Below are 23932 nucleotides of genomic sequence, written 5' to 3' on the forward strand. Positions count from 1 at the left end.
CAAATTAAGATTGTTATTGAACACTTGTTTAATAAATGTTAATGGTTGAGATAATACAACTGAAGAATATGTTTATTTAAACCAGTTTGTCATGCATTTATTTATTTCAACACTGCTTGTTTACAAGTAAATGGATTAATTAATTGTGATTAATCACAGCCCGTGACTGTGATTAACTTGATTACACTTTTTAATCGATTGACAGTAGTATAAATATAAAAATCAAAATGTGCTACTAGTATGCAACAGAAGCATGTTTTATATGGCTTAACATGTTGATAATTATTTTGAGAGGTACAATTTCTTTGCAAGCAACACCAAATCTGGCCCAAATTGCTTATGGGTGCTCATTTACTGTAGTGTCTTCCTGAGGAACTCAACCAGGAGGTGATGAGGGAAACCAAAATCCATCTGAATCACCACAAAGCCCTGCAGCATGGGGGGGGGGGGGTGAGACAGCAATGTGACTAAGAAGTACAACAAATAGAGGCACATAATAAGAAGAAAAAAAGTCAAGAGAAAACTTACATCTTGTGGAAGCACCCCTGGGTTAATGATGTCAAATAGGTTAGTCCCCTGTTTGTCCAACAGCCTGGTTAGCTCAATCTCAAGAACTGGAACACACGCCACAAAAGTATTACAGAAAACCACATTATATAACACACCACTTTACCCCTTTTTCACGGTAGATGCTTGAAAGTAGATGCTTGAATGTAGCCACTGAACAACTACACAGTTGGTAATTTGAACCCTGCTACAACACGTCAACCCAAACCCCTTTCTTTTAACCTGACCCTAACTTTTAAGGAGAAATATGTAAAATATTTACTGTATTCATTCATAAAATGACCATGATATGTCATCAGATACCATATTACAGAAATCACACACACATCCACACCATGGATGTATTAAGAGAACTGGTTACAGTTTGGCGGGAAGCCCCATTCATTCCAATCAGAGTGCTCAAAAGCGCTTAAAGCAATCGTGGAGCTCGGAACTTCCGCGTTGACTGGCCCATGACATCACGATGGACATGCGCACTAGCAACAGTTTGTTTGTGTTGTCGTAGGAACCGGTAGCAACATGCTCGTTCATGAGCTTCTCTCTCGTGTCTCAAGTAGTATAGTTCGTTCTCTTAATACATCCATGGTATACGTGGCGAACTCATGGACTCGCTGTTTCATTGTATAAAATATTCACTAACGTTAAACGTGTTTTCATTGTTCCTGATCGTTTACATGCTAATCTAAATAAACGATGGATGTATTTAGAGAACCAAGGAGATGTAATCATTATATTGTGCTACTAGCTAGCTACTAGCTAGCACTAGCTACTTAGCCTGCAGTTTTGTGAACAGAGCTTCTGTTAATACATCCATGCTAGCTACCGCTGATGTTAGCTACTAGCCGATAGCCCCGGCAGTTTTGGAAATGCTAATGACGTTACATCCACGTTACAGGCTTTACAGCATACATACATACATCCATACATCCCTCGGATGTATCATAAGATAATACCATGGATGTATTAATAGAACACATGGCGAATTACAACCATTAGCTATATCCATTGATTATTACAGCTACAGGACCTCAGGGGAACAGTTGAGCATGCGCAGTGCAGGGCGACATGGGCGGGCGCAGTCCCGCAGGTCTGCTCTTGTCCTTATGCGCGTTCATCATGCCTAGTTTAATAACTCTGGATTTGGCTACTAGTGGAAGTTAAAAATGTTAAAAACGTGATGTTTTAAACAAAGACCCTTTTCGGGGTGGTAAGTTGATGTACCCCAAAAAAAAGTTTCTTTCGCCATGCAAAGTCTATGGGAAAAGTCTTTCTGGTCCAGAGGGGTGCAGTTCCACCGTTGGCCGCTAAGCCCATGGTTGCTTTAAGACATGGCGCTGTTCCTGGGGGCTTGAGCCACACAAAAAAACAAAACAAAGACACATCCCTTACCCCCTTAGTGCAATCGGACTCTGTGCAATAACTGCTGTGTTTACTGTTTTTTAGCTATTTATTGAGTTAGATTATACCCAATCTAAAAAAAACTTTTCTTCTTTCTAAACATTTGCATGGCTACAGATCATATCATATCAGGTAAATGTTGGAGATGCATTTGAAAGATAGAGACAGACGCGAGTGTTGATCTGTACGGACCACAGATTACACCACTAGCCAGCATCTAGCTAACGTTGATGTTGTGTGATGTTGGGTTCAGCTTTTTTCAACCTGGCAAACTGTGTGAGCTTCGGTATGGGGGAGAAGGGGCCGGGAGGAGACAACTCTCTCCAGTATTTTGAATTTGGACTGTAGTACCCATTTTAAACGATAGCTGTCAGTATTACATATTACTCCTTTAACCCTTCATAGCTAACTGCTAACTTAAGTGTTAATGCTTGATGCAGTATGCCAATTTTTTTCGGCGACTCATTTGGCTACCTACATTCTGCATCTACCTATTTCCACAACTGGAATTAAATAAAACATAACACAACATGCAGCCATTATAGGTTCCACTTTCATCTCCTGAAGGTACATTATGACGCTGCTATAAGTTGATTCTCCAAGTTAAGGGTATTTTCAGGTCAAGTTAGCAATGTTGTTGATTATGATTGCTCATATAAATGTTTTGTAACATCATAACTACTACTGCTATAGCAAAACAATAACTTTAATGTTTCTACTGAATTTGGAACAGCCAACAATTTAACATGAATACATTTGAGGAGGAGCCTTCCATGGTGAAATCAGCTGCAAGAACCATTTGTTTAAAGGCAATCTAGCAGATCAAGCTCATCATCAGGGGCGGACTAGGACCAAAATTCAGCCCTGGCACTGTAGTCACACCAGCCCACATTACCATGCAGCCCCACCCACGGACACGTGCATTCACTAATTACATTTGTGTACAGATGGTGAAATAATATAAGCAGTACCTTATGTAACAGATTTTTAAACATTTAATGTAAGTAACTGGCAAACAATGCTTACTACTTTTTAAAGAGCACACGTTTATAACAAATGTACACATACTGTCTGTTTGTATGCTGTTACTGTCATTCTCTACAGTATGTTGCTCTTTGTTGTCACTTCTGTCTATTTGATTGTCCATGTTTCTCTCTGTTGATACTCTACATATTGTCTGTCTGGTTCTCCATCTTTTCATCTGTTTTAAGTCTCTAACTCTGCATGCACTCATGTTTTTATGGCTGTCTGTGATTATACTTCAGGGTTTTTCCTTGCTCAGAATTGGCCTTTGGGGGAACACATAAAGCAGGGGGGATCTGGTCTCCCCCAGGAAGTTTTGAGGGTAAAAGACTTCAATTCCTGCATTCTGATAAATTTTTGGGAACCAATTTATGGTAAAAACGTCTATATTTATGGCAAGGAAATCACAAAATTCTTGTGGCAGATAACAATTTAAAATACAAAATATAATGGAATATTATTATATTCAGTATTCCAGTAAGGGAGCTTTCACATCTGCGACATGGGCCAGCTACAACAACACTTGACCCCAAAGTCCAGTTGTTTAATTAGCATGAACAGGGCTTTATGGTCACTTTTTTTCCCCAAGGAGCACGTTTTGCTCCCAAGTTGAAAAATGTAGGATTGACTTACAGAGGCTACTGCTTTTACTGCTAAATTGTACAATAACACAATCATGTTATGGATATAAAACATTGTGAAGTGTTATGTTTTCTATATTCTATTGATCAAAAACGATCAGTGATGTTGAGACTACAGTGTAATGGACCACCACAGTTCATGCATACATGTGAATCGCGGATTAATTCCAGAGTTTAACCTACATAGTGTAAAACTAAACACTATGTGAATGAGGCACAGCAGAAAGATGGAGCAGAGCGACGCTGCTTGTTCAGGGTTTTCATGTGTACTCCTATAGGCCGACACTTCGCATCAGGTGTTTAAACCAACTGTACCAAAACACCGAATTAGACTATTATTTAACGCGACAATGAGACATTTTTAACCGGTAATGAAACTCTCAATCAGTCTCAATTTAATACTGATGCCGTCAGACAGCCGTGTGGACAGACAGCGGTCAGAGCTCAGGCCGAGCTCTCTGCAGTCAGCCGGTCCCCCAGAGCAGCATGATCACCGGGAGGGTCCAGTACAGCCTGAACCCTGCAAACGGAGATCCTGTTTGAAGGTGACGTGCTTGATTTTGACTGAATGTCCCAATTTGAGTAACTTCTGATTGGGTTGGTCGGCCGTTCCCGACAACTGCCAAATGCTTAATATGTATCATTATTAATATTATTATTATTATCATAACCATAGTGAAATCGTGCAAGCGATAAAAACCCGTCCTCTGTGCTGTCGGCCTGTAAAGACAATTTATTTGTATAGCCTATATATAAAAAAGTTGCCGATGGCCAGTTCTGATGGTGGGGTCAACAGGTTGAGGTTTAAGCCAGGTTTCACTTTATTGTGTGTGTAATTTTTTTTTCCTTACCAGACAGGACCTTGGGAATGCCTATCTTCGCCACAGCTTCTCTTATGAACTCCAGTTGTGCCTCATCTAGCAGCTGGAAAAAGAGAGACTGATTGGTGATTGAACAAGTCCAATCAAACATTCAAACAACAGCATAGTTCCAACTAGCAACATGGACAAAAAATTAATGAAATGGGAGAAAAATACTTGCTTTTGTGTTCTCTTGTAAAATCTTTGTGTTTCCTTTCTTATTATTAATTGGTATCAGAAGAATGATCATGTACTACAATATGTGTCATTTTTACTTTAGGGATTACACATAACAGACATATATTGTTTATCATACACGTGTCATAGCCGAAGTCAAAGAAAGCAAAAGCATGTCTTTGTCATCTCCCATCTTAAATATTTTCCTCCATGTCCTGTGGCTCTAGCTGTATTTAAGCTAGAATTGATCTGCATCACTATCATGTCAAATTTCTCAAATAATTTCATATGCAGTTTTAACTATAGTATTTTCCACATAAGAACATTTTGGTTAGTGAGATCAACTGAAAATAGCTCTTACTGGTTGATGTTGTAAGGGCAGCTCAGCTTGCAGTACAAAGATCCTAGAGAGGAAGAAGAATCACCATCACACACACCAAGCACAGGACATGGACTTATGGTGTGTTCACACCAAACATAAAGCAAATATTTTGTGCAGCAATTCCATACAAAGTCTATGCAGAGATCCGAACGGATGCAAATTTGTGCTGGGAAACACAAATGACGGGGCTGACATAAATACGTAAAATTTGTGTTTTCGCCATTCTCCTGACATCCTGATGTTGTTGAATCAGTCATCAATGATACATATCTTAAATGCCCGTGAGTTCAGTTTTATTTTTATCTACAGTATGTAGATATATTTGTGTATAAATAATAACATTGCTGTTTATTTATGCCTAATTTAGCTCAATCTATCAATTCATTTGTCAAATTAAATCTTATTTAAAATACAATTCCAGTGAAATTTAATCCCATAATTTCTTTCACTTTGTGCATTAAAACAGTAATAATAATAAATAAAGCTGCAAGCAGCAAGGAACATGCAAACTGTGCCTTTCCTTGACCATCTGACACTGCATTAGTAACACGTTATTTCCTGCGTGGAGTGTGTGGCACTGGAAATGATGTATTGCAATTTTATTAAGCACTTCCTGTCATAAAATGGTTTTTGTAAGGGCCCGACGTATAGGGTCACAAAAAAAAGCAAAAGAGCACTACAAAGCGCTTTACACAGTGCAGGCACCATTCACAGACACATTCATACACTGGTGGCAGAGGCTGCCATACAAGGTGCCACCTACTGTTCATCAGATTTGAGAAGGATCTGTTAAGGCTTCTAGGAGGAGTTTTAAAAAAGTTTCATGTATATGTTGTCACATGACCTATGATATAATGTCCGAGCTATCGACTCTTCCTTCACAATTTAGGGTCACATTAGTCGTATGATTATACCAACCAAAAATGAAACTAATCTGATAAATCCTCTAGCAAAAACCTTGCGCAAAATACAAAATGGAAGAATTCTGCTAGGGTGGAGCTAATGAAAGCAAAACGGAAATATGTCTGAAATGATAAGAGCGATGTGAGTAGAACATTTTCTGCTGAATGTCATCCAGCAAAACAAATAAGAATTGGATTTGATATTGTGGTGAAAATAATTGGAAGGTCTGCAGGTGAGAACGTAAACAGTGTTTAAACTTATCTTCCAAGCTCTCTACCAGACCTTAGTCGTGTGTACAATCAAGTGCAACACCATTAATGCCTTTGGGGAAATGTGCGCCATTATCTACATTAGAACACATATCACCTTTTGCCCTCTCCATGACCGCAGGCTTTATAGCGCACCTTCGAGTGAGGCCATTTGTAACAACTTTCTGAGTCCGACTGTATGAAATGGTTTGTTTTGAGCATACTGACACATTTAGTGTGACTGTATGTACGGAAGCAAGTTCTCCATCTATCTATGTTATTGTAGAACCAACAGCTTTCTGACTGATTAATGCAAAAATGTGTGGGTGCTTTCATGAAACCCCAAAATATAACTATATATATATATATATATAAGTTATAATAAATTCATTTGCAGCCTAAACTCTGCATGAAAGTCGTTCAAAGCCCCTAAGTCTTGTAAAAATCTACAAGAAATGTCTTACTCTGACGGGTTACCATGCAGGAAAAGTTTTTTGTCAGCATAGGAAACTGTGACATCCACGGCCACATCCTAAATATAAAAAAACAAACAATAAAAATGTCACTCAAACACAGTGAAATCATCACAACATTTACAACTATCTAATCACATTATGTAGTCACGTAACATGCCAAGATGTAAAAATACTCTACTATATGCCTTGCTTTGTTGCATTCACATCAGAAAGGTTTTGCGTCAGATTTTAATATGGGATGTGCATGTCAATCTGCCTCAGAATTTGAAAGCAAAGCTGTAGACTGTAAAGTTTGTATAATTGTGACCTCTTATAATAAATAATTTATACTGTATTGATCCCGCAAGGGAAATAACAATTGTTTCACTCTTTTATTAGAACACACTTATATTCTATCTCAGTGGTATTGTGGTATTTCATTTTATCATTCCTTACAAATGCAATACCAAGGGTTGCCTGGCAGATGTCGCCATTTTGACTGTATGAAATGCTTTCCAAACACAGCACATTCACATATGTGCATCAAACATATTGATAACACATTAATGGCATTCTAAGTACCTTGGTCTGCTTTTAAACCATTTTGTTCTTGTACTAAATAACAACAAAAAATGCCTATTTATTATAATAAATTATAATAATAATAATTATTATTATTATTATTATAATAAAGGCCTCATCCAGAACACTGAAACTATGTAATATGAACAATGTATGAACAACATGTACAGAAATGTGCAATGTGGTAGCAGTGACATTATACTAGTAGTAAGAATAATATAGATATAGATATATGCATTGTATTAACAGAATATATAGTAAGTGCACCTTGACCACACATTTCAGTATTTTGAGATAATAAAGTTTACCTTGACCTTTTCCTTGAATAGAACACAAATATATGGATATAATGGGATGGATATCCCTTTAAAAATCATGTATGTATGTATGTATGGATGGATGGATGGATGGATGGATGGATGGATGGATGGATGGATGGATGTAATAATTATTTCTATTTTTCAAATGAATGAGCTGCTTACTCCATGGAAACTGGAAAAGCACCTCTTGTGGTACAACTACCCCTGATTGGGAATCACTGTACCACACGACACCATAGAGCAGTACAGTGGTGTGCAGGAAAAATGTCTTTTAGTAGTGTGGGATGCATCAAAACAGCATCAACACTCAACTCATAAAAATTCTGTTTTCTTTAACTTTCTATCAGATGTCTGAAAATGTCCTGTCACAAAAAAAGTAGCAAAATACCGTTTGAAAGGAGAGTGTTGGTGTGCCTTGACTCCCACAGTGGAGCTGCCCAGAGGCCTTCCCCCAGACAGTCGTACCCAAGGTGGAGGTGTTCAGGTAGGGAACAGATGAACTCCAGACTCTTAGCTCTGGAGAACCTGATTCCAGCAGACACTGAACACACAAACGCAAAATAATATGTCTCACCTAATAAAGGTGTATATGTTTGCATTTGGGAGTGTGCAGGGATGAGAAGTGTTACCTTTCTAATAAATTCAGGCATGGCACTGGAGAGATTTGTCTTGAAAAGTTCCTGAAATCACATTAATCAATATAAACAAGAGAATAAACTGCAACAGTTGAAACATCTGTGACCAGATGACCTGGTTAGCTAAGATGTACAGGCACATAGCATATTTTATGTTTGTAGTATTTTTTTGCATAAGCAAAACCAATAAGAATATTACTCAGGTTCCAAAAAGCAGTAAGTAAGCTACCATCAAAGCCAATTTTATCAATAAGATACCACATCCATGTGATGTTAAATGTGCCTCACCTGGATTTTTTACTGTACATGTTTGAAAGTGATGTGCTTACAGTTAGCTCTGCTCCAGAGATGTAGAGTTGGAAACGGCCATCTTGGTGGGCAGCAGTAAGCATGGGGTTGAAGACTTGGTCTGGGGTTAAACACAAGTTATAGCTGTACTAAACAAGATGTTTAGTAGAAATACACCTGTAACTCACAAAGAGAGGAGATAATCTTTATAACTGAGACACTGGGCTACCCTGCTGTTCATGAGCTGCTGCTCTTTGACCATACTGGAGAATTCAATTCAATTAAATTTTATATAGAACAGAATATATCTAATGATATAGAACAGGTCTAGACTACATCCTAGCATTTTCAGAGACATAACATTCTCCCATGAGCAACAGAGGCAAGAAGAAATTCCCCTTTAACAGGTAGAAAGTTTGGGCAGACCAGATGGCTATGAGACAGAAAGAGAGAAGCGTGAAGTAATTTAGATATATATTTACTTAAATTACTAGATTAGATTACTATAAATGTTTTACCACTCATAACAGCTAGAAAACAAATACATGTGAAAACTGCCTTACACAAGAGATAGCTAGAAAATCAAGTTTCTACATAATTTTACCGCACAAAGATTCTCAGGGAAAACTAAAAGTTGCTGTCTACAATAATATCAATAACTACACCAACCTTAGACGAGGACAACAAAATTAGATGATTCTTCAAAACCTGAAATTGCATTCAGTGACAAACTTTATTTAATTCTTGCTTTCTAAATATATCTGCACATATCAACTATGGTATGTAAAAGGTTAGGGAAAGATTAAGGTTATGGTTAATAAAAGTGCAAAAGTTAATTGCAGGTCTTTCACTAAATTCAAAGTGTGGATAAAAGTTCCCTTCACAGCCATCCTCCATCCTAACCTCACTATCCAACTCACTACATAAAGGACAGACTGGGTGTAAATACTACACCTGACTAAACAGATACATCATATATCAAAATCTAAATGGCAAGAGATTACTTTTGATGCTGTAGATTCTAGTCTTGAGAAATGTAATGACCAACTTTCACACCAACATCACACCTAGAATCTAAGTCCTAAAACCAACAAGAACATCGGGACATTTCACATTGGATACTTCCTTTATTGTTCCTTTCCTTTCTAATGTACCTGCACTTTTGAATTTAAGCCAACTACTGACCTGAGACCCAAAAGTAAAGCATCATGTTTTCCGTCAGCTGCTTGGGGTGGAAAACAGAGTCATTGATGACAGCGGAAGCATTATTGTAGTTGGTCAGCCCCTGGGATATTTATAAAAAAAAAGGAAAGATAAGGCGAAGGATGAACAGAGAGACAACAATATGAGATTTTACACCTAAAACAAAGTGATTCTTATCTACATGTACACCTCAATGTGAACCGTTAAACTCTGAATGCTACTGCTATCCATGTATGATTCAGAAGGAACTGTATAAAAATGATTAGGGGTGGGCAGGGAGCTGACCAAGAGCTAAATTCCAATGTATATGATGTATTACAGCCAACTCCATAAACTACTGTGTATTATCAGTGTTTGACAAAGTTGACAATTTCGATCAAAAGTTATCAAAAGAATTATGATAATCTGAAAAAATCTGCAAGTTATGGAGGAACAACTTCCTGTAGGTTGCTTTCAAAACAGGAAGTAATATTAGTATAGTAGTACTATACTAGTATAAGTATATTAGCAACAATTACTCCAATTAACCAGAAAACCCAGACTCAGTTGTTCCCCATGCTCCACTAAGGCTGTGTGTTGACATCAATCATCCACTAGGTGGTGCTATTTTACAGGAAGTGTATATTGGCATCAATTACTCCTATTAAATGGAACTTAGTTTCTTTGTTTTTTTTAACCTTTTAACCATGATTTTGTCTTTATTATTTCTCCAATATTAAGCAATACCGCTGCAGTTGGCAGCAGCGTAACAAGCTGCAATGGGCCGTTAATGGGCAATTGCGCAACTTCAATTTATTTCCACTAAAAGTGCTTGTTTTGCCACTGACATCCTCAGATTACTATTCTAAGTTTCTGACAACAGTATGTAAAAATATCCCTTCAGAAGTCGATATTTTGGTTGAAGAGTAAGATAATTTTTGTTTAACATGAAAAAGCCTATCCACCAGACTCAAATTAAATAAACACTAATTTTATCATTGTAACACACTTCATTCAAAGTCAGGACCCGTGCTTGCAGGTCTAGTGTTTTTCTTGTTTCTAGTTCTTAGTTATTATTTCCTGTTTCATTTTGAAATACTTATCCTGCACTCTACACTTTGGCTGTATTCAGGACTGCCTACTACATACAGTACAACCGACGAATGCAGTATGTAGTACCTACTGCATACTGCACTGTTCAGTAGTATGCAGTAGAAGTGTTATGTTAAATCAATAATTTTTTCTGTATGCTAGGTCAGGCTTAGCCTTTAAACAACCTCTTAAAGCACTGGACAAAAGAAAACAAACTCATACCACTATTGCAATTGAAAAAGACAAATTATTGGGCTTTTTTTATGACCATTGTGTGTTTACTTTGAAATATACTGTATGGTTTAGCTCCCCCACCACTTAAACAATTTATTACAACAGCTCGTGGTGAAATAAAACAAACAAGGTCATAAACAAGGGGAGTCTGTTATATACTGTTATATAAAACATTGCTCAACAAAATGTGCTCTAAATGCTTTTTCAGTTACAGCAACAAACAGTGGAATGCTTACCCCACAAATATTAGAGAGTGCATGAGTTTTGGTTAGTTTGAACTAAAAAATAATGTAGTTGTCATTAAGGTCTAATGATGCCTCACTGAATGTATTGTATACGCATTGGTCTGTCCTACAAGTATACTAATTAGTGTTATGTGGAATAATATTTTTAATATTGTTATATTGTACTGTATACACCCCCAGGGACAACAAATCGAAATTAGCATTGTGATATATCTGGTGCAATACACTTATTGTGCACTGTCCCTTTTTTAAATAATAATAATAATAATAATAATAATAATAATAAACCAATAAATGAATGAAAATTGTAAGCTTTTTCAAGATGGAAAGAGCTTATGAGGAGCAAGGATTTTAAAAAGGGACACTGAAGTTGCCTTCTTTCTTCTCGACAGGTAATTCAGCCTATTTGTGTAAATTCAAAGTTTTATAGTTGTTTGGCTAACTATAGCATGGTTGTGCATAACGTTGTGATTTCCCTGGCAGAATCACGTCATGTAGTTGTAACACAGACTAGGCTACAGCTAGAACAGCTGAGTATAAACGATGGAGCTACTAAGAGCTAATTTCGGGTTCGGCCACCGTAGGAGTTAAAACATGCTCGGAATGGGAAGGGCTAGTAAGTAATATTCAGTTGGTTATCATATACAATTTCACTGCTAGATGGGAGAAATTCTTACACAATGTAGCTTTAAACAATAATTATGAAATGAAATATTAACGGAGAAATATGTTATATAATTACTGTATTAAATCATAAAATGAACATATGTCATCAGATATTAAGGAAACATGCTAAGTAAAGCTTAGATAGGGCACAAAAAATCAAGCCCGACCCTACCTGAGCCCGTGCACGTTGTGTCCCAGCCCGGCCCGACACATTAACTGTAATTATGAGCCCGAGCCCGATTTAAACCCGAAATGTTTTAATACGTGGGCCGTTCTGATGTTCTCAACTACAATTCCTAGTTATTTGAACTGCAGAAATCTGTTTAGAAGGGGTATGCTTGGAGAAGTAACAAAAGAGGACATTGAAGGCTGACTATCATCTTCAAGCGAGCAGCGTGCCGCACTAAATGCACTTGACAAAGCCAACACATATTCTGTCACTGCCTACAACTTGTTTAAAATGGTTCCATACCTCCGACTTTCCTCCAAACTTGCTCAAAGTTAATTCTCCTGTTTTTCTTTTTTTCTTTACATCTTCAAGCTCCATGTTGCATGTATAAGCTACACAATACAGGACAGCAGGCCCGGTGTGATACGTGCTAGTGGAGGATTATGGCATAGCTTTCTCCCCACCCAATTAGGCTAATAAATTAATGATTACAAAAACACAAATGCTTGATCAAGGGCCCGGCCCAAGGATAGTGGCGGGAAATATCGGCCGCGTGGGTCGGGTTGGGTCAAGTTCGGGCTCGGGCTCAGGCAGAGAATCTAAACTCTAATGCTAAGTTGAAATACTTTCTTATTTGGCAAAAATACTAAAGCCAGTGTGTTCTCCTTTAAAATTTCTATTCCAATCTGGAACGTCTGCTTTTGTTTTCGGCCACTGTCCATTTTGACACACGGGTTGCCAGATATGAAACGCAAACCAGGCACAGCGCCAGGATTCCAATTTTGGATGGGCCAGACCAATTGTGGGTGGGCCTTAAATTAAAAACGTAATCAAATCACTCTTTAACCTAATACAAATGACTAATGACTAATGACTAATATACCGTTATGTTATATATATTATATGTGCTTACATAATAAAGATTGTAATAGCTTGATGCTCTTTAAATATGTTGTTGCATTGTAAAAAGTTTTGGTGCAAAGGACCTATCCGCGATCGTTCTCCTTGGTTCTGACCAAAAGAAGAGCGCTTTGGAATCTCCATTACGCACCATACCTGGCTGTGCTATAGCGCATCTCTCCTAACCTAAGGCCTATAGACTGTAAAAGTGGTCTGGAATCTAATATTTCCCCAAAACATAATTTAGTCCTGCTCGTATAACATGAGGCTTATTGTGTGTAATTTGGACTGACACAGAGATGCATGTTGTTCTGTAACTGGTGTGGCGCTGCCACTATTCTCTTGATTTCCACTTCGACATTAGACATTTTTTTAAGTGAAAGAGACGTTACATTTAGCATATATCACAACAGGTAACAAGCTAAGCAAAGTGTTGTGCTAATGCTGGGAACAGGCACATTGTATCTTTATAGTTGTATCCATATGATGTGACAGACTTAGGTTAATATTTCACCAGGTCCGAGGGCTAGAGAGATGTGTTAAATAGACCCCAGAAAGTTATCCCACAACTGATTTTGATACTGTACTGTATGGATGACAGGACATGCTTTGAATTCATAAGATTTAACAATACAGTGTTAGGGACAGATCAGGTGGCCAGAGACTTGAGACTTGACATGGACTCGTGGCAAAAGACTTGAGACTTGAACTTGCCCCTCAAAGACTTGAGACTTGACTTGGACTCGAGCTCAAAGATTTGAGACTCGACTTGGACTTCCAAAAAATGACTTGCGAACATCTCTGCTTTTTAGCAATGCAAGACAATCGCTTATGAACACAATTTAAAGAATATGGTGTGTATTAGACTGGATATACAGGTATTATTTACCTTGTGGTATGATTCTATGTAGTTAGCAGTGATGACAGGAGCAGCAGTTACACCAATGTCCACACTGATGTCTCCATCACTGAGGAACTGCTCTGTAAGCACACAAACACTAATATTTAGATACATTCCAGATAAAAAAAAACACTTATACATATCAGATTCATTTACTTATTTTATGGATTTACACAAACTGTCAAATATACGGACACAGATAACCAATGTGCTTTAAAGATATGACCGGAGTCACTTGTTCTGTCTCTCTATTCTGTACACACACACACACACACACACACACACACACACACACACACACACACGTGCACACACCTGCTGTGTCTTGTATGAAGTCAGCCAGTATATTTGCCACCTTGTTGATCTCCTTACAAATCTGCATTTGAGAGAAGGCATAAGCCCCTTTCATTTTTTTCCATAGACTAACATGACGAAAGAGATGGCTGTAAATTGGTTTATACATTTTTTTGAGCATCACAACCCCCTCGAAATGACTTGTTTCTCTTTCAGAATTTGATCCTTCCAGTCTGATAACATTTGGAAAGTCTAGAAGAGCTGCACAATTAAATAATTGAATCCCCAATAATAGAGTATTTCTAGTAAGTTAGAACGACATCTGACTCTTCTGTTGCTACATGTGACTATGTCGGGACCTAATGTCAGCACCTGTGAAAACGGCTCAACAGTATTACCTTTACTTTGACTAAGCAGACATGAACATGCTAACTATCAGTTTGTTGTGATTAAGTCAACATGTACTCTTATTGCCAGGCAAAGAAAAAGAGATGAATGAAAGGTTAGTTCTGTTTCTGTTGCTCTCACCTGTCCCTTTATGACCAGTTTGACAGTGAAGGTGATGAAGTCAGTGAAGAGCTTCTTTAGCCAGTTTGGTCTGACCAACAGCAGCAAACATACAGCAGAGTCAGACACTGGTTATGTAATGCAGATGCTTCTTTCTGTCCTGCTGTTGACAGCTCATCAGGCTTCAGTTTTGTAACTTACTCTTTGTCGCCTTGCAGATGCAGACGGAGCTTGTGAAAATTAAGATAACAGTCTGATGTGTCTGCTGCTATCTTCCCTTCTCCACAGTCTGGCAGAGGAGACAGATAGAAATAACATAACTTTTCTTAATGCAGTTTCTATCAAGGCTCAATCCCTGCGTACACATACAACATAAAGTACTTACAAAGTCTGGGGTTGATTCCAAGATCAATCTGAGATTCAATTTCAAAGTCAGTTGATTGTGCAACGCTGACACTATGAAAAATGAATACAAATGGCAAATAAATATAAATCAATTTACTTTTAAAAGGAAGTGATGTCACCATGGCTGAAAGAGCAACCTACAGAAACTCAAGCTTAATCAAAAGGAAATCCACTGAGATAAGTTACAGTGTGGCTCTTCTGTTTGACTGACATGTAATCTGTAGGATATGCAATGCCTGAACACAACAACAATGAGCTCTCACCACTTTTAAGTCACAATTGCAGGATGATTATGAACACTAAAGCATAATGTAACAGTAGCACAAATAGAAAACAATCAAAGCTGGAAAACCAGCTAAATGTCAGTTACACAGCAGTGTAGCAGTAGTCTGTCAGGGTATCAAAGGTCATGGTTGGCGTCATAAAGTAACCCCCACAACCCCTTTAGGGACACCTCAAGGCAGGGTTAGCAAAAAACCTCTGGACTCACAATAAAAAAATAACAAATGAAAGCTTCCAGCACCTCCCCAAAAGACGGGGCACTGGCGCGATGCACTGGAGATGATGTATAGCAAATTTTGGATCACTTCCACTATGTGGCGTTAGACAACATTCACTAAACATGCATTACAATGAGGGACAATAAAGATCCAAACTTAACAGAATTTGATCCATTTGGTCCAATTACATTTGGACCAAATGTAGAAGAGCCACACGTATAAATCATGTAATTCCCATTCAAGCTAGCAGAGCGCTAAACCGAAAGTAGCCGGTTCTGGTTCTGCCAGTTACAGTCTCTAGTGCGCCTGCTCTATTGGCCGCACAGTGCGGAAGCAGTGCCTATCATTCAGGTAATTTTTGGCTCCATGATGACTTCATGCACCACTGAGCAACTCTCATAAGAATAAATGGGGCTGCGCCTTGTTCTTATACATCTATGGCTAGAAAAATTGGGAGGGGTAGCATAAAGTGAATAGGATTAATATTAACAAGTCACATTAGTCAAGTCACATCATTACAAGGCTATCATTACAAGTCTCATTCAAGTCTTATCTATCAACACTCTGCCACAGTTTATGTAGTCTCGCATTGCCAGACCTATCTCCACAGCGCTGCGGAGTAAGGTCTGGCTCCTCCATATATACTCTCCTGGATAGGAGAAAAAAACGGCCTGGGTTGTTTGCATTTCTTTAAACCAATCACAATCTTCTTGGGCAACTCCGGTCACAGCAACGGTGTACCTGCAAATTGGTCTTGGGAGGAACTTGTTTTGGTGGAACATTTTCACCCCGCAAAAGAAAACACCACATAAATTATTAAATGAAGCTAACTGTTTACACAATACAGTAATGTGAGCTATTTGAATTAGCTGGATACATTGTTAAACGTAAATTTCTCTTACCAGTGTATTGCCGTGTGTATTTTGTCCATAGCAAAACCCTGCCAATCGGTCCCATAACGTCCCAATTAGAGAAACATATTTTTTTGTAAATCTTTACAGTCATTTCCGAAAAGAACCAAGCAGGCCTGACTTGTTGCATGATCCAAATTTTCTTTAAAACTTGCCATTTTCAGCAAATAGCTTGCTAGCTTGATTTGCTTGTTTGTTGATGTTTCCCGAAAACCAATGGAGTTTTGCAAGGCGAGGACACCCGGCGGAAGATCTGGCAACGACGGATGTTCCGGCGATTATGTGGTTTATGAATTGTTGTTGATCCAGATTACAGTTTATTTAGTGGAAAATAGTATATCCTATTTTTTGTGATTATTTTGTTTTTCTCTGACAAAGGAGAAATAAGCGCAGAAATAAGCCCAGAGTATATTTTGTTGCTGATCACATACACTTTGACTCACAGCCAGCTGCCGTATCCATACTGGATGTTCCCTCTGAAGACTGCGGACACATTGCTTATTTCCAAAGCAATGCCTTCACCTGGACGTAGTTGAAATGCGCTCCGACCAATCGACAGGTTGTGAATCTCCAAACTGGGTGGGTCAATGGAGAAATATTACATGATTTTATGACATTTTGTGTGTGAGTCTGTGTATGGTTGTGTGTGTCCACTTACTTGTCCAGGCCATACATGACTCTGCCTATAAACCTCAGGGATTTCTCTCCCTTCATACTGGGATATCTGGCATGTTGAAACGCTGCTTCAATCACTTTAGTGGTTTTCTCATTCACTGCCAGTAGCACACAAACCCAGACATATGGTCAAAGACATGCACAGATACATGTCAGACAGATGGGAAATCACACACCTAAGCAACTGGGTATTCATCGACACTTCCATATACATATAAGAAGCAACAATTAAATAAGTAACCTGCAGGATTACACGTCATATTTAGTGAACAGCTAATGTTGTTATACTCCAGTCCAGCTGTACACCACCAGAGGCCTGTACTACGAAGCGAGATCAACATGTCCTGGATTTCTTTCAGTTACCCGGCTTCACCTAACCTAACACCCGCGGTCCCGCATAAGCTGTATCAGTGGTACACGCTGGTTATCAACTAGTTCAGTCTACCCAGGGTTTCCCAATCCAGCGGCGCGCGCGTTCACATAAAAGAGGCGGTGTTTGCACAGCACGACCAATCGCAAACATCTACCAGAGCCGCATATTTTACATAAGAAGAGGAAATTATAATTCTACATAAATATGAATAACACAGACACGGTTTTGCAGGCAACACGCAATACAGTCGCTGCTTCCTAAAACAGGAAGGAAAGCTGGCAAAAAAATAGCCGACGCTGTAGATGCGCAAATCACAACGCTTATTAATATCACTTCCCCATCAGTCAGGACCAAGATCTGACCATAATTACACTTGTGCACTTTCCATAAACTGTCGTTGCTTTAGCCTAGTATTTCAGTTGCAACCCTGGCAGTGGGAAGCCAACGTGAGAGCAAATAAAATATAGAAAAACAAAATTTAAACTGATGTGCGCATTGGCAACACACGGCTCAAGAAGCCGTGCCGATATGTAATTCCCTCCCATTACAATCTATATATTTCATAAATATACACATCAGGGAATGCTAACGGGGTTGTCGGTCTCTAAATGTTTTAACTTTTATGTGCGCACCCCTTTCTCCCTCTCTCTCGCTCTCTGCGCACCGAGCTCCACCTGATCTTCTAAGAACGGTGACGCCGTTATCAATCGAGTATTGATTGGTCAGTAGGCGGTGCTTTTACACCGGTTGATCTCTGATCTCCAATATAACCTGCTCCCGACCAGGTTAGGCGTTCAGCATAAGTTACCACGGCGATTGAACCCAATCACAAGTGATCCACCTTCGTAGTACAGAAAACCCTGGGTTAAACCTGAAGTTGGCTCATTAACTCCAAATCTCGCTTCGTAGTACAGGCCTCAGAGCTAGTGTTTTGTACTTCCTCATTATACAATAAGTATTAGTACATCACAATAATAAACACAGTAACTTTGGCATAAAATAATACTGAAATTGTTACCGTTTCTAATTTTCTATTTTTAATTTTATTTGGAAAATTGAACTGATAAGCGTTACAAAGATCCATGAGCCACTTTTCTTAACATATAGAATTTAGTTTATCGTAGTAAACTGGATTAAATAAATTAATAAATAAGGTCTCTACCGGATTACCGTGTTGCAAAACGGCATGCAATGAAGGAAAAAACTATGCTGTGTGGCAGAAAAAAATGCTGTATTTCTGTTACTGAGTATAATTCTGTGACGGGTATAGTCGTTTATCCCGTCAAATCAAGGAGGACGCAGAGGATTAAAAAAACATGGACTCTTCAGAAGAGCCATACTGAGAAAAACTTAATTAGCATTGTGTAAACTCATTTGGCAATGGCTTGAATGTAACAGATGTTAATATGAAATAGTTGCGCAATATAGCTTTAAATCAAATTGATAAAATAGTTGAATGAAGCAAGTCTTTGGAGGTAAATAGCAAAACAGGGTCACAATCCCACTCACATACAAGAGCTGCAGGGTAGGTGAGGCGACATACAGCTCCGGTGAATCTGTAGGCTGAAGTAGGGTCCTGCAGGCAGGCGTGGGATGCCCCAAACACAGATAGGGACAGCAGTAGGATCAGTAGCGGTGAGAAAATATCTTGAGGCATTTTGGACTTGGATACTTCACCTCTGTGAGTTGGTTGACGTTTTTACCCTATGGACTGGTTGCAGTTTACTTTATGTTTGTAAGTGTAATACTTCTTATTGAGGTTTCCCTTTTAGACTCCAAATCCCATGTACTGTAGCTGCTCTGCTCCTATGCATTTGTAATCATCATTTAAAAAATTTCAGTCAGCGTTTTTGGACTTTCCGTGGTTACTAATCTTGTTCTGTCCACTGTCAGGGAGGACTCTATGTACTGCAACTATCTAGGGAAACCCTGTCCTTTGTCCAATCAGAGATTGACAACTTGTGTGACTTTTGTGACAATTGGTAGACAAACACTGACTCAGATTTTAGGTCCACTTAATGTGAACTGGTCAAAGTACAACCTTGTCTATGATGCAAGTGCTACAAAACCTTAGGTAGATACACAAACAAGCTTTTAACTATTCATTAATCAATCATCATCACTGAGTACAGACATTTGATGTTAAAACAGGGACATATCCAGGGTTTTCAATGTGTGGATTGCTTTAAGGAAACTAGCACAGTATATTAATAAAAGCAAGTGGAGGACAGGAAGATACAACAGCACTGAACAGATGCTGCATGTAGAAACGTTTCACGTCAGTTGGTAGATTTCTAGATTTATGAAAATGTAGGGCAAGGGTTATCACTACCTGCAATAATGCCTTTAAAAACCAGAAATACTGTGGCCGGGTTGGCTCAGTGGGTAGAGCAGGCACACATGTATTGAGAGGTTTATGCCACGACGCAGAGGTCCATGGTTTGAATCCGATCTGTGACGATTTCCTGCATGTCTTCCCCCTCGCTCTCCCCTTTCTCAACTAGCTGTTCTGTCAAACATTAAAGGTGAAAAAGCCCAAAAATGTATCTTTAAAAAACCAAATCCTCACAGTATAAACTTATCCTACATGCTAGTGATTCAAGTTCAAGCAGTTTAATGTAATTGAGTAGCACAACGAGATTACTTTGTGACAGCCCAGGGTTGCGCTAAAAGTGATAAAATACATGTACGATAGTACTGGAACAATTTAAATAAATATTAATAAATCTAATATTACATTAAATGTAAGTTAATCTAGAATTACATATACTATAAAATAACATAAGATGATATCAATTAAAATAAGCTGAAAATATAAGTAAAAGTTAAGATATAAAATATATAAATTAAAGCTAACATTAAATAAATAGGCATGTTTCAGTGATGAATAGAAATCTGTTCTCTCTATAACACTTCTAAACTTACTCTGCTTCCACTGTGATGGCTCTTTCGCAAGTATCTATGATTGTAAGCAAGTTATTTCATCCCTCTGTAAGCAAAAATTGGAAATATTGAAGAAAATACATTACAATGCTTAAACATTGACACAAATGTCTATATATTTTATGAAAACTCTTCCGAACATCTTAAAATGATGTACAAAGATCCTTGGAATTAACACAGCTACCTCAAATCAACATAACAGTAAACAAAAATATGATAAAATAGAATAAATGGAAGGCACTGAATCATTAAGCTCTATTGCATACTAAAAATTGTTTTCAAATCTTTAATGAATTCATCAATGAACATAATATCCCAAAAAGTAAATATTCAAAACAAATTACTCTACAGCATTCTATTAAATCGAATATTCCCATGGACAAACTGGACATTGGCACAGACACATTTGAAAACATACTTTTTAACCACAACTTGTTCAATAAACACAGTATATAGTTAAACATGTTTTACAGTATTAAATGAAAGCACCAACACCAATTTAAGACTTGTGCAATGGAATGGATCAGGGACCTCCACAGATAAGAGGATGATAGTTCTTAGAATAAGATATGAAAAAACTCAACCAACAAAAACAAGCTAAGACAATTTAAAATACTCAACAGATTATATTACATCCTGTCACAGCTAAAATGGGCGGAGGGAGAGTGGACAAAGGACAGTAATATAGAGTTTTAGATGTGGTACTGCTAATGGAAGTCTGCTCCATCTGTTGTGGGACTGCAATAAAATTAAAGATCTTTGGTTTGGCATAACAAACAATGCAATGATTCATACTAATATAGCCATTCCACTCACACCACAATCATGTACACTGAGAGATTACATGACAACTTCAGCAGAGTATCTTCAAAAAATAAAACAATCTTCCTTTTTATGGTCACAAAGACGGTAATCATGAAAAACTGGATTGCTTCAAATACACCAACTCAGAAGTAAAATAGCAGTGCACATCAAGATAGGTTGACGGTAAAAGAGCAGCACACACAAAGATGGAGGTGAGGAGCTCTGCGGCCAGCTCGAGACTTGCAGTTTCAGTGTCTAGTATATTTTCTCTTAGAGGAAACAATCGCGATCTGCAGGGAGTTTCGGCGTCTGATCTATTTTCCTTTTGAGGAAACATCGGAGAGCTTAAGTCACAGCCTCAGTCAGACCCATGCATCTCATAGCCCTTAAATTGCCACCTCGAGTCCTCCACTTGCCTCCCTTCCTCGCATCTTAGGCCCTCCCACCAAGGAGGCACGGAAGAGACGCAAGGAAATCATGGGAGGAGAGAGGCAATGAGCAAATGTGTTTTAGAGGGATGAGAAGTCCTTTCCTCGGAAGCATTACATGAATTTGTCAGCTGTATGGGTGGAGTTAGCAACTCCTTTAGCTGCACAGCTTCCAGGAAGTTGCACTTGTGTATCCTCGCCTATAGCTCCTCAATGATCCCTCCTTAATGCTCGCTCCTCGGAGCAGAAATAAGAGCTTTGAGACGGCCTTCACCAAGGAGGGACAGAACAACTTCTGGTTCAGCCGAGGACCGAGGATTTGAGGAGCTATCAAATAAGGGCCATGAAGATGCAGCCCCAGACTTGCATACCCTAATTATATGGAAAGCCCAAGCTGCAAGTTGACGGGATTGGTTACTTTGGTATGAAACCCTGGCTGTCTGAATCTGGAGTTTCAAGACTGTCATTGGTACACTGCAGTTCCACCATGGAAATGCTTAGCCGTGGCTTTGACTGCTTATTTCCCTCATGATATGTCTTAAGGCATTTACAAACACCATATGGCCATGGCTAAAAACTTGATTTTCATTCAAGGAGGTCTTTGGAAAAGGTAGCTTTCAGATAGCAAAATAATAAAACAGAATACACTGAAACATGGATGGCAGTGGAAAAGTAACTAATGTCACTATAAAAATGCAGACGGAAGATGAGGATAAGAAGGGGGGAAACGGAAAAAGATAAAAGGCAGGAAGGGGAATTTTTCCTCTTTCTGATGCAAACTAATAATTATTGTCTTCTTTCTCTTTCAGTGCTGTTCTACAGTATTAACATTGCATGGTACCTGTGCTGTAAGATGAAAATACAGGGACAGTTCAATGAAAGCAACGTTTATGACTGATAGTGTTTGAGAGGTGCATTGCTAAAGGATTGGTTAAGATTTGTATATTGGTTTGGAGGGGGTTGGAAATGGCATTGATTAATTATCAGAATTGTGTATCTTATTTTAGTGTGGGTCAATAAAGAAAAAAAAGAAAAACAAGTGCTGGCACACGGTGCACAAGATACATGTACAGAAGCTAACTGTAATGTGAACTATTCATTCCCTAGTGGTGATTCCCTTGAAATCTAACAAGTCTATTTGTTCTCCTCCAAACCTACCAAATGAATGATTTTGGTTTGGCCTGAACTTAAAATATGTGGGCGGAAAGGGGGGGAATAAAGACAGACTGTAGATAACAACAGAGTGGGTAAATGATCTAGAGGACTTAAAGAGTCTCTGTGCGTGTGCATAAACTCGAGCACCTTCTAGTGTGAGCACTGGTGGACTTACAAACATTGTTTAGTAGTTACAACATGCTATTAGGTTATTGCAGAGCAGTAAATACATGTATGTGTATTGACAGGACAGGGTGATCCCTTGTCTTATCATTGAGCAACACTATCAGATTAAAGTTTTCACTTATCCAGTGAAATAGCTCACAATGCACTGGTTGGATTGGACATGTGTGCCTTATGTTAAAATTATCTTTTCTTTTTTTTAACATACTATATTAATCCCGCAAGGGAAATTACAATTACAAAACCCTAACCCAATCTTCAGCCAGTTCAAACAATGTTTGCACTTTTTACATCAAAATCAGTAGAAACACTGTCCTCAAACCCTATCTGCAATAAATCAACACATTAAGGACCTTTACAGTTAAGAACATTTATTGCATCCATTATTGCAAGTGTCACACTTCATTCTACAACATCCACCAATAAGCAGTTCTCATTGATGGACAAACAAAAACATAGCTGCTATCAGCGATTACGGAATTCAAGGCAATGTGGACAGTTAAAAGTTAAAGCTGCGATCAAACGCAATATAATATATTCTTGAAATTATACCACATAGTTTGCCACATTGTGGTCAAGTAGGATTTTGCCACTTGAAGGGCAATTTTGTATCTCTGTATCTCCCAGAACTTCTGGGGATATAGATGATAATTGATTATGTTAATTAATAATGTTTTAAATATAGTATAGTACAACCCAGTCTCACGGCAGTTCATGAAATGGTCACATAATTTAATCTATTTGATTTGTGTACACAAACACGTTTATCTCGTTTTTTTTGTAATGGTCAGCACGTGTTTTAAACTAATGTATTTTAATGGGAAGCATCTTTCGTGATCACAGCATGATTCTCAATGAGAAGATGACGTAGCATTAAGAGCAACTA

General features: G+C 38.3%; 1 protein-coding gene across 1 annotated transcript; it reads right to left on the reverse strand.

The window, feature by feature from the left end:
- Positions 1 to 351: 351 nt before the first annotated feature.
- Positions 352 to 19190, reverse strand: cetp (cholesteryl ester transfer protein, plasma). The gene is made up of 17 exons (XM_078256154.1): positions 19043 to 19190; positions 17144 to 17258; positions 16929 to 17060; positions 15055 to 15125; positions 14871 to 14958; positions 14691 to 14760; positions 14184 to 14244; positions 13857 to 13948; positions 9665 to 9764; positions 8521 to 8600; positions 8186 to 8236; positions 7945 to 8097; positions 6664 to 6731; positions 5028 to 5070; positions 4481 to 4553; positions 529 to 614; positions 352 to 429 (listed from the first exon to the last, which is right to left on the reverse strand). Exons 1-17 carry the CDS (start codon positions 19188 to 19190, stop codon positions 352 to 354), a joined length of 1509 nt encoding a protein of 502 aa, XP_078112280.1.
- Positions 19191 to 23932: the final 4742 nt, after the last annotated feature.

Source organism: Sander vitreus, chromosome 8 (genome assembly GCF_031162955.1).
Source record: "Sander vitreus isolate 19-12246 chromosome 8, sanVit1, whole genome shotgun sequence".
Classification (NCBI taxonomy): Eukaryota; Metazoa; Chordata; class Actinopteri; order Perciformes; family Percidae; genus Sander; species Sander vitreus.